The following is a 16,153-nucleotide window of genomic DNA, read 5'->3' as shown; positions in this document are numbered from 1 at the left end:
GGCCTCCAGTGATACGCCCGCCTCAGCCTCCCAAAGTGCTAGGATTACAGGTGTGAGCCATCGTGCTCGGTCCTTTAAGGGGCATTTTATGCATGAGAGATGCACAATGACCAAAGTATTATTCACGCTCATTTCTACACTGAGTCCTAAATACTGTGCCAGATACCAACAACAAACACCAAACACCAGTAAAATGACGGGTCACTTGAAATCATGGAGACAACCGTGGATTATCATATGCTCTGGTCTACATATATCCAATAGGTAGTTTTTCAGCTCCTGCCCTGCTTCCTCCCACCACCCAACAGTCTGCAGTGTCTATTGTTTCCGTTTATTTATGTATTTATTTATGTAATGTATTTATTTATTTGAAACAGAGTCTCTCTCCTCACCCAGGCTGGAGGGCAGTGGTGTGATCTCGGCTCACTGCAACCTCCACCTCCCAGGCTCAAGGGATCCTCCCACCTCAGCTTCCTGTAGAGCTGGGACTACAGGGGTACGCCACCACACCTGGCTGATTTTTTATTTTTTGTAGAGATGGGGTCTCCCAATGTTGCCTAGGCTTCTCTTGAACTCCTGGGCTCAAGTGATCCTCTGGCGGCAGCCTCCCAAAGTGCTGGGATTACAGGCGTGAGCCACCATGCCTGGCTATTCAATCAATCTTTTTTTTTTTTTTTGAGACGGAGTTTTGCTCTTTCGCCTGGGCTGGAGTGCAATGGCGCGGTCTCAGCTCACTGCAACTTCCGCTGCCCTCCGGATTCAAGCGATTCTCTTATGTCAGCCTCCCGAGTAGCTGGGATTATAGGCACCCGCCACCACGTCTGGCATTTTTTTTTTTCAGCAGAGACGGGGTTTCACCATGTTGGCCAGGCTGGTCTCGAATTCCTAACCTCAGGTGATCCACCCGCCTTGGTCCCTCAAAGTGCTAGGATTACAGGCGTGAGCCACTGCGCCCTACCTCAACCAATCTTAAGTGTTGTAGTTTTGTGATTATTATTACTTTCTTTACTAGTTAATACAACAACCTTGTGAAATGAGGCTGTTATCATCCCCATTTTACAGATAAGAAAACTGAAGCTTGGTGGATTTAAGAGATCTACCCAAGGCATGTCATACAGTTAATAATAACAGAGGTAGGATTCAAACTCAAATAATGTATTTTCAGCTTATTCTTTCAACCACTTAGCTCCTTGGTCTTCTGTACTCTGGTTAATGTATAAAGTTCAAATTTCCTTTCTATAACAATTGTGCTACATGTCATGGACTTTTCCAGTCAACACGGCAAATGTTAAACTGATAAATGCCAAGGGTCTACTTTATTGCCCCCATTTAATAGTTGAGAAAATAGAGGTTCAGACAGGTCTTATATGGAGGAAGTGGCAGAGCTTGGATTTCAAAACAGGTAAATCTGGCTCCAAAGCCACATTACACTGACTAAAGATTTTCTCCTTAACCTTATTAAAACATAGTCATGGTGAAATTTTCTTTTCATTTTTATAATACACATTTAACCTTCTATTTTCACTGATTCTTAAATTGTATAGTATGACTTTGACTACATGCTTAGACTTGTGTAATGAAGAGTCTTGAAATATAAAAGAAAGAAAATCTTAAGTATTGCCATGAACATTAAAATATACCTTTTATTTTGGAATAATGTTATGTTTTCAAGAAAGTTACGAAGATAGGACAGAGAGTCTATATATACCTCCTCCACTTTCCCCCATTGCTAATATCTTACATTACCATGTTACACTTATAAAAACTAAGAAACTATCAGCAATGAACAAGTGGAATTTCAAATATAAAACATATTACCATTTACATTAGAACCCCCCAAAATCATGCTTACATATAAACCTAACCAAGTATGTATGAGGTATATATATTTATGGAAAGTGACAAAACTCTAATGAAAGATATCAAAGAACTAAATAAAGGAAGAGATATTCCATGTTCATGGATAGGAAGACTCAAAATGGTCAAGATGTCAGTTTTTCCCATCTTGATCTATAGATTCAGTGCAATCTCAATCACAATTCTGGCAAATTATTTTGAGGATATTGACAGACTGATTCCGAAGTTTATATAGAGAGGAAAAAGACCCAGAATAGCCAACTCAATATTCAAGAAGAACAAAGTCAGAGGGCTGACTTCCAGACTTACTTTAAAGCTACAGTAGTCAAGACAGTGTGGCATTGGTGAAAGAATAGACAAATAGATTAATGGAACTGAATAGAGAGCCCAGAAATAGACCCACGTAAATACAGTCAACTAATCTTTGACAAAGGAGTAAAGGAAATATAATGGAGAAAAAAGTCTTTTCAACAAATGGTGCTGGAACAATTTTACATTCACATGCAAAGAAACAAATCTAGCCACGGACCTTATACCGTGCAAAAATGAACTCAAAATGGATCATAGACCTAAATGTAAACTTTAAAACTATCAAACTCCTAGATGGTAACAAAGGAGAAAACCTAGATGACTTTGGATTCGGTGATAACTTTTCAGATACACCACCACAGACATGATCGATGAAATAAGTAATTGATAAGCTGGGCTTCGTTAAAATTAAAAATTTCTGCCGTGTGACAGACAATGTCAGGCGAATGAGAAGATGAGGCACAGACAGGGAGAAAATGTTTGCAAATGACACATCTGATAAAGAACTGTTATCCAGAATATACAAAGAACTATTAAAAATCAATAATAAGAAAATGAACAACCCAATTTAAAAAATGGGCAAAAGACCTGAACAGACACCTTACCAAAGAAGATAAACAGATGGCAAGTAAGTATCGAAAAGATGTTCAACATCATATGTTATTAGGGAATTGCAAATTAAAACGACGAGAGATACCACTATATATGTATCAGAATGGTCAAAATCAAAACTCTGATGATGTCAAATACTGGCAAAGACGTGGTGGAGTAATGGGAACTCTCATTCATGGATGGTGGGAATGAAAAATGGCACAACCACTTTGGAATGTTTACTTTTGTAAAACTATGCAGTTTTTTTAATTTTAATTTTAATTTTTGTTTTTTTACAAAACTATGTAAAAAAAACTATGTAAAACATGCAGGGTTTTTTTTGTTTGTTTTGTTTTGTTTTTTTTACAAAACTGAACATACCGTTACTGTGCAATCTATCAGTCATGCTCTTTGGTACTTACCAAAATGAATTGAGAATTCATACCTACACAAAAATGTGCATGTGGATGGTTGTATTTACTTTATTGGTAATTGCCAAAACTTGGAAGCAACTAAGATATCTTTCAGTAGGTGAATGGATAAATGAACTGCGGTACATCCAGATGATGGAATATTATTCGGTGCTAAAACAAAATGAACTATCAAGCCATGAAAAGACATGGAGGAAACTTAAATGCATATTACTAGGCGAAAGAGCCGATTTGAAAAGCCTACATACTATATAACTCCAACAATCTGGAAAAGGTAAAACTATGGAGATAGTAAAAAGATCAGTGAATGCCAGGAGTTAGGAGAGACGGAGGGATTAATAGGCAGAACACAGCAGATTTGAGGGCAGTGAAACTATTCTGTATGATAATACAATGGTGGATATATATCATTATATATTTATCAAAACACATGGAATGTACAACACCAAGAATGAACCCTAATGTATACTATGGACTTTGGATGATAATGATGTATCAATGTAGGTTCATCAGTTGTAACAAATGTACCACTGTGGTGGCAGTTGTCAATAGTGGAGAGGGTGTGTATGTGTAGGGACAGCAAGTGTATGAGAACTCTCTGTACTTTCAGCTCAATTTTGCTGGGAACCTAAAATTGCTCTAAAAAACAAAGTTTAATTACAATTTCTTCTCATTTACTATTTAAATATAGTCTTTGCTGTTAATAACAAAAATAAAGGCTGGGTGTAGTGGCTCATGCCTGTAATCCCAGCACTTTGGGAGGCTGAGTGGGTGGATCACCTGAGGTCAGGAGTTCGAGACCAGCCTGACCAACATGGTGAAACCCTGTCTCTACTAAAAATAAAAAATTTGCTGGGAGTGGTGGTGCGCGCCCGTAATCCCAGCTACTCAGGAGGCTGAGGCAGGAGAATCGCTTGAACCCAGGAGGTGGAGGTTGCAGTGAGCCAAGATCATGCCGCTGCACTCCAACCTGGGCGACAAGAGCAAAACTCCGTCTAAAAAAAAAAATAATAATAATAAAAATGAAGTGTATTAACTTTTAAAAAAATTTAAAACTAAGAAACGAACATTAGTACATAAATATTAACCAAATACAGATGTTATTTGAATTTTACCATTTTTTTCCATTAATGGCTTCTTCCTGTTTCGGGATCCACTTCAGAGTCCCACATTGCATTTACTTGTCATATTTCCTCAGTTTCCTCTGGTCTACGACAGTGTCTCATTCTTTCATTGTTTTTCATGACCTTAACAGTCTTGAGGAGTACTGACCAGGCATCCTGTAGAATGTCCTCCAAACTGGGTTTGTGTGATATTTTTTTTTTTCATACTTTGACTGGGGTTATACTATGAACTTTTTCATTTGAAAAGGAAAAGGAAAATATTCCCAAAGAAATTATAAGAAAAATCATCAGCCTCTGACCCACACCAGTCTTGTTTTTTGTTTTCTGTTTTAAATTCAACAACAATTTATTAATGACCTACTATGTGTCAGGCATTGTTCTAGACATTGAGGATGCATTAAGGACAACCAGTTTAGATAGGATTATCATAAAAGGCCTCTTTGAAGATTTAACATTTGAGAAGCCCAAATGACAAGATTAAACTAGCTAAGAGAAAGATCTGGGGGAAGAACATTTCAGGGAAAGGAAATAACTACTACAAAGGCTTTGGGGCAGAGACAAACTTTATGTATTTAGAAAGCCCAATAAAGGCAGAGTGGCTGGGTCATTGAGTGTAAGAGGAAGAGTGCCAGATGACTGGAGCAAGACAGACAGGGGCTCGATTACATTGGCTCTTACAGGCTATGGCAAAGAATATGAATTTTATTCTAAGAGGGATGAGATGTCTTTGGAAGATTTGGGAGGGATATGACATATTTTTGAAAGATCACTCTGGTTGCTCTATGGAATATGGATTGTTGAGGGATAAGATTAGAAACAGGAACCCAGTTAGGAGGTAACTGCAGTAGTTCAGGCAAAAGGATAAAGTAATTGGAGTGGGATGTGCAGTAGTGGATAGAAAGAAAAGTAGATGGATTTGAGATGTGTTTCAGAGGTGGAAGCAACAGCCCATATGAAGGGATTGAATGTAAGATGAAGAGTCTCAGGTTTTTGGTTTGATAAACTGAATTGATGATGGTGTAATTTAGCAAGGTTGGGGAGAACTGATAGAGGATATGTTACAGGAGGTAGAGAACGCTTGGAAATCAAATGTTCTGTTCAGGTCAAGTTTAAATTTGGGATGTATTGAGCTATTAAAAAGGTAGATGTATGAGTTTACAGCCTATGGGAGAGGTAAGGACTGGAGACATAAAATTCACATATAAAGTAAATAAACACATATCCACATAATCTCAGTAACAATATATTAGGAAGAGTAGGCATATATTTGTATTTGTCCATTTGTTCATTAATCCATTCATGAATCCACATACTTATTCCACAAATATTCATTGCATACTTACCAACCTATTAGGCTCTCCTGCAATAGTCAAGCCAGTGGCCTATAAAGAAAAGAGTGTGCAATCAGAAAAGGGGGATTGTGGGAAGAAAATGTTAGACTTTCTTTTCTATTTATTTTAATCTAAAACACAAAATTAAATTTTACTTATATTGAATATATAAACACTGGCATCTCACTATTCCTGAATGAAAAGTGTGAGTTCGGCAACGTAGAGAATTCAGAGATTCCTTCATTTTCTTTTAGTATGTTGTGACTTATTCCAGTTTATGTGTGCTGAGTTAAGTAGATTTATCAATTACATTCTTATTTCATTATATCAACCTGTCCTAAAATGAAAGTGGCTAAAAAGGATTTCTGAAAAGACAACATGAGTTTGAAACAATACTGCAAGCATAAGCAAAAAAGATGATGACAGATGACATTTCTACTTCTAGTGTGAGCACCACAGCACTGGCCAGCACTACAGAAGACACCTTACTAAGTCATGGGATGACATTTTGAAAATAGAAGTTTGGAAATATTTCCATCATGTGATTTTGATGCAAAAATGATATATGTGAGCCACCCAAGGCTGGAACTGTGGTGAAGCAAATGGTTTTCAATGTGAAAACCATTCACCCTGGGCAGAAAATTTAAGGGGTGGTGCCAAAAATTCAATAATCAAGACAACTAATCTTAATGCAATATTTTAAAAAGTCAAAATTCATCTTAATCCATGATAATCAAAATATCAAAACCTTAAAGACAAGATCTATAACCCCTCAAAACTCATACATGAATGCTTAAAACTTGAAGACAGAAATTTTCAACCTCTTAAAAATCTTCTAAGCAATTTATTCCAAAGAACTTTGAATCATTTGTAAAAATATAAAAATGCAACGTCTTCTAGTTGATGTCAGGAAAGATGGAACACTACTAGTTGAATTTCAGTAAAAACCTTTGCATGGTTGGTGGATGGAATGGATAAAAATGAAACTTTTTTTTTTTTTAATCTTTCTAAACATGCATTGGAAAGAATGGCCAAGGATGTACTTCTTCCTTTAGGATCTACATCTTTGTGAGTTACCCTTTTTTTCAGCTTATGACAGTCATTAAAACCAAGTACAGAAGTAACTTGACGTTGAATCAGACATTTTAATAACTATTTCACAAAGTATTAAAGATTTTAAAATTAATGTAACTTAGTCAATCATATTGATTTCCCTAAATATTTTAGTGGGAATAACAAAGATTTTATACCATTAATATGGAAAATAACTCAGTTATTTTAAATGTTTATTTCATCTTTGTCTTAGCCTTTTTACATTTTACAAATGTTTTGTAATTCTGCACACAGAAGGACACGTATAAAACTTATATAAGTATATGGTTTTTTTTGGTAACGGGATTACAATAAAAAAAAGTTTGGAGAACACAAGTGCAGGCACTTAATGCTGTGGGTGTTAGGAACATGACAAGATTATATTGTCTCAGCACGCTCTAAGATCACTGCATCCATAAAAGTCTTCATGAAGGAGCCCCGCTGAGTCTCCATAATGAAAGTAGGATTTGGAAAAATGACTACAGCAAACTTTGTTTAGTATAACACAAAGCGCCATGCTTACTGCTGGAGAAGATTAAATTTCTCCAAAAACGTTAACGGAGATCACAGGTTGAAGCATACGCAGCTCTACTCTTGGAGGCTAGCTCAGTCTCAGACTTGGCCCTGATGGAGAAGGAAGTTCTGTGGAAGGGGGCAGGGGAGCGCCTCTCCAATGTAGTTGCGGGGGGCGGGCGGTGAGGACACCGCTTCATAAGGGAAGGGGTGGCTGCCTCCCCCAGCAGGGGTGGCCCCTGAGGTCCCTCCAGCTGGGGCCGTTGAGAAGGAGGGTGGGGAGAGGGGAAAAGAACGTCAGGAGAGTGAACGGGAGCAAATAAAACGCTGTTCATTCCGACTGGAAGGGCCAGAGTCGTGTCTAAGCGCGGGGGCCGGGAGGTGACCCGCGGTGGTGTCTCTACCAGGACGAGGCCTGGGGTATCTGAAGAGGGGATGACGTCCAGGCGCTTTGCTAACGGGAAGCCAGAAGGGTATGAGTTGCTAGGTCAGCGAAGGAACTTTCGGCTGATCTTTCCCTGCTGGGCAGAATCGGAAGAGCCCCAGAAAGCAGGGAGGACAGTGGGCCTGGTCCTTCCCCGGCCGGCAGAGGGAGTCCCGAGATGGAACGTCCAGCTCTCCTCTAACGAAAAGCGTTTGCATGGCTGTCTTGCCAATTCTGTACTTCCCGGGGCTGAGGAAGAGCCGAGGTGACTAGAAGCGAGCGACAAGTGCCGGCCACCTCGGGCGCCAGGCGCCGGGCTTGAAGCCCGACGGGCCGAATTCTCGCGAGAGCGGCCGCCGCCATTTTTCCATTGATTGCAGCGGACTGGGGGAGGGGCCGACGACGAAGGCGGCGGTGGTAGCGGCGGCGGCGGCGGCGGCGGAGCCCTGGGTCGGTGTCTGCGCGCTGGTGTCTGAGGCCCAGGGTGAGGCCTCCGCGATTGCTGGAGCGCAGGCGGCGGAGAGGATGACTGCCGTTGCCATTCTCTCTTGAGCTAGCGAGCCGCCGCCACCCTCCACCCTCCCCCGGCAGGGCGGAGAGGAGCGGCCGGAGTCAGCGATGGTGCCCGGCGAGGAGAACCAACTGGTTCCGAAAGAGGTGAGGGGCCCCACAGGAGGTTAGGCCTGAGGCCTGCGGCCGCTCCCGGCAACACAGGCCCGGGCCGGGGTTCGGCTGCGGGCCCGGCCGGGGTGCAGGCTCGGCTGTGGGGGAAGGAGGAGGCATGAGGCAGTCGGGGTGGACGGTGGGTGCGGCGAGCAGTTGGGAGACCCGCTGGCTCTGGGGGTCGGGGAGCGGACCTCCTGCCTCGGGTTTTATGGGGCTGGACGAATAAAGGAGCGGACGGGAAGGAATCAGGTTCTACTTTAGGGGAGAAGGTGGCCTTTTAAGTTCTTGTTTAACGTGTCGAGCCGAGAGAGATCATTTCAAAGAAAACATTCTGGAACAGTTGCCTATGGGCACGGCAGGGTGACGGTGCGGCTTCAGGGTTTGACAGTGGCAGCGTATAGCTTTCAGCGCTTGTGAAATCTACACCCAAGTGAGATCTGTGGGAGGGCAGACTTAACTGTTACGACTTTTTTTCAACTCCTGTTACTTGGTAGTACTATTGGCCTGTTTAAATGAGGCCTACTGAAGATCGTGGAAAAGTAGTATATGGGACATTAATGTAAAGGAAGGAGATAGGAGAACATTACCATATGGAGAGCTGAACTCTTTTTTTCTTTTTGAGGTTGGGTTGTGTATGCCAATTTGAGTGACTTCTTAAATTCTTAAAAGCAAGTGATACGAGAAGCCTTGACTAGTTGGGTTCTCTTGAATAGTAGTAGAAGATTAAGGGTAGAATCCAGCACTGGCCAGCGAATTTCAATATATTAATAGTATCTCTGTTGGCTTTATAAATATCTTCGGCGTATTCAAACGTGTATTTTTAACTGGCTGATCATCAGGCTAATGCTTTGGATTTTTATTTATCATATACCTTAAATAGAGACAAGTGTTGGATTGAAATTAGCTATGTGGAATCTTGAAATTTATGAGTGATCATTACAGATTCTTAAATTTTTTGTGCCTGTTTTACTTGTTTTGTAGCAATTCTTTGCTACTTAAACAAGCACTGACACCATGCAAAGGTGATATTATTGGAGTCATGTACCTGTATGATACAGGTATTTTCCCAGCTTTGTCAGATGGACAGTGATAGTTGTTTTGCAAGGACGATTTTTGTAAAAGGCAGAGAGTTATGTGTCAGTATGTGTTCATCAAGCGTCACCAACTCTGTGCAAAGCAGATAAGCAGATAAGTTAATCAGAATTCTTGCCTTGGGAACTTTCTGAGCTACTAAGAAAGTGAACACTAGTGTTTGTTGAACTCCAATTAGGGACTAGGTACTTTACCACATAAGTAATTATGCAGGGAAGGAAGTGATAGGTGCTGTAAGAAAGGTGTAAATATGTATTTCGTTTTAGAGCTTCATATTGCTGGTTTTCATTTTATAAAATATTCTTTCTCAATTTTTTTGACGGTTAGAAAATATCATATAGTTGGAACTCTGCTTTAAGAAAACCCAACATTAGATTTTTTTCCCTATTAACTTGATTTATAGAAAACATGATAGAATAATAGATACCGAGCGTTGTAGAAACATCTGTTGTGTAAAAAGTGATAGCAGCAATGAAAGTTTAAAGATTAAATGCCTGTCCTTTAAGACTAAATCCCTTCCCTAAGGCTTTACATTCATCGCAACTTTTTTCCCCCTCCTTTCTACTTTTTATGGACCATATGCCTTTATTGTCTATTCCTTAGTCTCATCTTTAGTCTTCTTTTTCCGTGGTTCCTTTCATGATTCCTGGAAGCATAATCTGTGGTTCTTACCTTTTATAGCTAGCCAACTAGCTTTTTCTTCTTTGATGGCCACACTCATTCTTTGTTAAAGTGATTGCCTCCACTTCCATATTTGCTTCTGGATTACTGGAAACTTTATGAAAGTCACCAGTTATCTCTTAAATGACCAAAATCTTTGGCTTTTTTTTTTTTCTTGCCTCTTCTGCTCTTTGAATTCTCTGCAGGATTTGATAGTTTTTTAAAAAACAATTTCTTTATTTTAGTGATACTCCACTTTTCTGGTCATTTTCCCACCTGTTTGCCCTATCTGCCCACTCATTTAGTCAAGGCCTTTCTCATCTTTTTTGTATTCTTTTTTTTTTTTTTTTTTTTTTTTGAGACGGAGGCTCGCTCTGTCCCCCAGGCTGGAGTGCAGTGGCGCGATCTCGGCTCACTGCAAGCTCCGCCTCCCGGATTCAGCCATTCTCCTCCCTCAGCCTCCCGAGTAGCTGGGACTACAGGCGCCGCCACCTCGCCCGGCTAATTTTTTGTATTTTTAGTAAAGACGGGGTTTCACCGTGTTAGCCAGGATGGTCTTGATCTCTTGACCTCGTGATCCGCCCGCCTCGGCCTCCCAAAGTACTGGGATTACAGGCGTGAGCCACCGCGCCCGGCTTTTGTATTCTTAATTAGCACTTTTGTGTGATCCTTGAAGCTCCCGGACAGGTCCTTTTAAGTAGTAGTAGAATCATACAGTGCTAGAGCTAAGAGAAAGCATAATCATCATCTAAGTTACCCCTCCACTTTACAGTTGAGGGAATTAGGCCCGGAAGATTGAAAGTGACTTGTTCAGGGTCAAATAATGAATAAATGGCAGACCTAGTGCTAGAACTCACGTCCTCTGGTACTATTTCCTTGATTATACTCTATTTTACAGAGCCCTCCATGTAATTTAGAGGCTCTGTAAGAAGAGTTTGTAACTCTAAGTACATATACCATGTGAAAATAAATGGCAAATTAAAAAATTTGTTGCATTTATTTTAATGACTTATTATCAATCTAAAGATTTTTTTTTTTTTTTTTTTTGAGGACCTTTGTATAGGGAACCTCTGACCCCTACTAGATTTAGATTTTGGTTAGATGTGGGCATGTGTGCATGCATGTGTTGATGTGTATAGTTGTTCAGTGAATAATATATTTTGGTCCTTGAAGCTCAAGGACAGATGTACCTTCAGAGGACTCTTGAAGAAGACAGCTTAGTGTAGTACAGGCATTGGCAAACCACGGCCAGTGGTCCAGATCAGTTCATAGCCTGTTTTTGTATGGCCCGTGAGTTAAGAATGAGTTTTACATTTTCAAATTGTTGAAGAAAAAAAGTCAAAAGAATTATAATAGTCTGTGACACATGAAAATAATATGCAATTCAAATTTTAGTCTTGGAACAGCTATGCTATTTATTTAGTATTTTTGTATTGCTACGACAGCGGAGATGAGTAGTTGCTACAGAGACTCTATGCAGGATAAATTTGAAATTACTTAGGTTGGTATTCAAGGCCCAGTACAATTGATTCTGGCCACAACCTGTCCTTCCAGCTTATCTCTTCTCCCATGAAACAGGTTTTTAATGTAGTCAAACAGGTTTCTCTCTAACTTGCATTTCGCTTCTATTTGTGCTGTCCCCTCCTTCCTGTTCAAAACCTTCATACACATTTTTCCATAAGTACCTCATATCTCAATTATTCTAAATAGCCTTTTCTGACCATTTTAACCTTAGAGATTTCTCCCTCTTAGAAGACCTTTATGTGGGAATAGAATTCATTTGGCAATTACAAGATGGTGCTTGGTGACATCTATTATGATCTGAAACTGTAATCTACATTTTATATATTATTTGTTGTGAATTCCTTGACAAGAAAGACTTTGTGTGTTTCTCTTTCTTTGTTTTTCATTTTTGTAGGTTTGTGTTATAGGTTTAAGACAGCGTCTTTCCTGGAGCAGATATTCAGTAAATATTCGTTGGTGTGGTGACAGGGTTGTAAGCAAATTTAGCATTCTAACCAATTATCCTGTCCTTGGAGGTTTTCCACAGCATCATTGGCAAGCTATTTTCCAACTTTTGCTTTAATACATACTTTCATGACTAATCTTTGATAACATCTTTGTCTTAGAAGAGATCTGTTATTTTTTAAGTTTTTGAGTTGAGAGAAGTCTAGATCTCTATAGCTGCCATCTTTTGATAGTTGCCTTACAGAAATGTTAAAGCATTTCCCATTGGATAGTTTTTCTCATCATTGAAGATGGAAGAGGGCAGCACGAGAACTAACCTCTTCTGTTCTGAGTCTGAGCATCCTCAGTTCTTTAACTGTTAGTTCCTCTCTTTTGGACATAATCAAGGGTTTTTAGTATTCTTCCTAAATTGTTGTACCCAGAAAGAGCAAAGAGAGTGGTATCTTCATTGTGGTGAAGAACAAAGCTTTTCACCTGTTTCATTCTGCTATATGTCTTTTAATTGTAGTATATTGATTTCGGCTTTGAGGTCTCTTTTAATATCATCCCAAGTTTAATTATTGTTTGGTTGCTATTCTGTTATTCTGTTTTCTTATAAGGATGTGTGTCATTAATATTCATTGAGTACTCACTGTGCATCTTACTGTATTCTGCCAAATAGGAAAACTGAGAATAGAAAAATTTGTTCTCTCAAGTATCTTATAGAATAATCAAGGATAAGGTACACATTTACTGATGCTTTAAAAATAATACTTAAACTGCAGTACTTAAAGTAGTGCTCATGGACTCTGTAAATCCAGAGAAAATGGAAAAAATGAAGGAAAAAGAATAGAAATGTAAATTCTTTATCTTTGGATTTTTTTTCTCCTGTCTTTCATGCAATCACTACTTCTGTCTGGAACTGGTTTTGGCATCTAATGATGATGATGATAGTAATAGCCAGTATTTATTGAGCATTTATTTATATACCAGATACTGTTGGTTGTTCTTTGTATTAACTCATTTGAGCTTCACAGCAACCTCAGAGTGCATATATAAGACATATTGATAGCAAAAACAACTTGTTTTTATTTCTATTGTCTGACTTCTTATAAAATCCATTCATCAGTATCTTTTATAGAACATATCAAATGCAGGTTCTTTTAATTTTATTTTTCCTAAATTAAATTACCTGAGGAAATGTGCTGCAATTGTCCTTTTTGATTTTACTGATTCTTTTAAAATGAGCCTTTTTCTTAAATTTCAGATGTTGACTCTTACCAGTAAGAGACACATTTGTCAAGTTATACCTGCCAGGGTTGTAAACAAATTGGAGTGTTTAATAAAAGTCAGTATTTTAGATATCATTGGAAATGCTCATTTAATGAATGAGAGCAAAGCTGAATGCAGAGTTGTATATGATTCTAATTTTGTTGAGGAAAAATTAACAATTTAGGGTTATATGCATTGAAAGATCAAAAGGAATACACTAATATTAAGAGTTGCTATTTCTGGATGTCTGGATTATTGGGATATATATTTAGACTTTCATATTTAAAAATGAGCATGTATATTATTTTCGAAAACAGAAATGGAGATGATCTGATTGTAGTTTCGGGGGTATTTACATAGTGTTGTTAATTTTTTGTGCTCACAGTTTTCCTATTTCCCCTCTCCTCTTACTCTGTATATTTGCCTTGAGTAATCGGATCCACTTGTATAACTTCAACCTTTGATTGTGATTTACACATTTATATCTCCAGCCCTGAGCCCTTCTAGATTCAGATTTCCACTTGCATACTGGATATCTCTACTTGGTTGTACTCTAGGACCCACAAATTAAATATAGGTAATATCAAGCTTATTTCTTCTTCCCTTCTCGCAACCCAATTCTTGGTGTTCTCCTGTTTCAGTTAGTGTTATCGCCATCTATTTATATGCTTAAGTTAGAACAGTTTTTGACTCCTCTCTTTTCCTTTTTCTCACATGTAGTTCACCACTTAGAAAATATTTCTGTGGGCCGGGCGCGGTGGCTGAAGCCTGTAATCCCAGCACTTTGGGAGGCCGAGACAGGTGGATCACGAGGTCAGGAGATCGAGACCATCCTGGCTAACACGGTGAAACCCCGTCTCTACTAAAAAATACAAAAAAAAACTAGCCGGGCGAGGTGGCAGGCGCCTGTAGTCCCAGCTACTCGGGAGGCTAAGGCAGGAGAATGGCGTAAACCCGGAACGCAGAGCTTGCAGTGAGCTGAGATTGCGCCACTGCACTCCAGCCTGGGGGACAGAGCAAGACTCCGTCTCAACAAAAAGAAAAGAAAGAAAGAAAGAAAGAAAGAAAATATTTCTGTGTCCTTATCTTTCTCTCCATGGCTCTGCCTTTGTCTAATTATTGTGTTTTCTCCAATGTGACCTTTCTAATTGGTCACTCTGCTTCCAAGGCCTTTCCTTTCCTAACCATCCTCCCCACAACTGCCAGGGTTACTTACCAAAACAGATGAGATTAAGATTTACCTGTTTTAAAGTTTATAATTATTACCCTCTGATTGCAATTTGAATGATAGGTACTATTTGTAAACAGTATGTGCTAGACACTATGCTAACCAGTTTACATATATTATCTCATTTGACAGTGTGATAGTATTAGCTATTATTCTTCATTATCCATTTTACACATGAAGAAACTAGGCTTAAAGATGTTAAGTAACTTGCTCAAAGTTACATAGCTGTTTGATTCTAAATCAAGGTAGCTTTAACCAGTGGGAAAGTCCTTGATAATATGGACTCAGTTGATTTTTTAAATTTATTTTTATCGAACTTATATTTAATACATGCACATATTTATAAGAGTTAAATAGCTCTGCAGAACTACAGTCACTTGTCACTTAATGACGAGGATCTATTCTGAGAAATGCATCGTTAGACATCATCTGAACATGATACAATGTGCTTGCATAAACCTAGATGCTTTAGCCTACTACACACCTAGGCTATATGGCATAGCCTATTGCTCCTAGGCTAGAGACCTGTACAGCATGTTACTGTATGGAACACTGTAGGCAGTTGTAATACATCATAAGTCTTTGTGTGTTCAAATATACAGAAGGTACAGTAAAAATATGGTATTTATAATCTTATGGGACCACTGTCATATTTGTGATTCACTGTTGACCAAAATGTCTTTATATGGCACATGACTGTATTTATAAAAACAGTAGGTCTCTGCAAATTCCCCATCATTTCAGGCTTTTGGTACTTACTTCCATATTTGAAACGAGTGTTTCTTTTTGTTGTTGTTTTTTGTTTTTTTGAGATGGAGTCTCGCTCTGTCACCCAGGCTGGAGTGCAGTGGCATGACACCAGCTCATTGCAACCTCTGCCTCCCAGGTTCAAATGATTCTCCTGCCTCAGTCTCCCGAGTAGCTGGGACTACAGGCATGCGCCACCACACCTGGCTATTTTTTTTATTTTTTATTTATTTTTTATTTTTTATTTTTATTTTTTTTTTGAGGCGGAGTCTCGCTCTGTCGCCCGGACTGGAGTGCAGTGGCCGGATCTCAGCTCACTGCAAGCTCCGCCTCCCGGGTTTACGCCATTCTCTCGCCTTAGCCTCCCGAGTAGCTGGGACTACAGGCGCCTGCCACCTTGCCCGGCTAGGTTTTGTATTTTTAGTAGAGACGGGGTTTCACCATGTTAGCCAGGATGGTCTCGATCTCCTGACCTCGTGATCCGCCCGTCTTGGCCTCCCAAAGTGCTGGGATTACAGGCTTGGGCCACCGCACCCGGCCTTTTTTTATTTTTAGTAGAGACCGGGTTTCACAGTGTTAGCCAGGATGGTCTTGATCTCTTGACCTTGTGGTCCACCCGCCTCGGCCTCCCAAAGTGCTGGGATTACAGGTGTGAGCCACCATGCGCAGCCGAAACTAGCGTTTTTATAGTGTTACTTCTTGATTTTCAGTTTAAGGTATTTTCAGTTTAAGTAAAAATGAGGGTTTACCACTATCCCCAACAACACACAAACACACTTTTTAACCCTGCCCAGTACTCCCAGTGTTGTCATACTGCAAGTTGTTTGGATACATCAGTATTTCGTAGAGATGGGGTCTCACTATTATTG

At 39.6% G+C, this 16,153-nt stretch overlaps 1 protein-coding gene across 4 annotated transcripts in view; it reads left to right on the top strand.

Moving 5' to 3' along the window:
• The first annotated feature begins 7,529 nt into the window (after nucleotides 1-7,529).
• The window catches only part of USP47 (ubiquitin specific peptidase 47), a 121,909-nt gene continuing 113,285 nt past the window's right edge, over nucleotides 7,530-16,153 (top strand). For 2 of the 4 annotated variants that reach the window (XM_017881605.1, XM_017881604.1), the window contains exon 1: nucleotides 7,530-8,329. In XM_017881605.1, coding sequence (XP_017737094.1) covers nucleotides 8,291-8,329 — 39 coding nt within the window. In that variant the 5' untranslated portion in view covers nucleotides 7,530-8,290. The remainder of the gene's footprint in view (nucleotides 8,330-16,153) is intronic. The other 2 variants (XM_017881601.1, XM_017881602.1) reach the window with 1 other exon arrangement.

This window comes from Rhinopithecus bieti, unplaced genomic scaffold (assembly GCF_001698545.2).
Source record: "Rhinopithecus bieti isolate Rb0 unplaced genomic scaffold, ASM169854v2 scaffold_11944, whole genome shotgun sequence".
NCBI lineage: Eukaryota > Metazoa > Chordata > Mammalia > Primates > Cercopithecidae > Rhinopithecus > Rhinopithecus bieti.
Note: the sequence above shows the minus strand (reverse complement) of the source record. Positions and strands in the feature narration are given on the sequence as shown.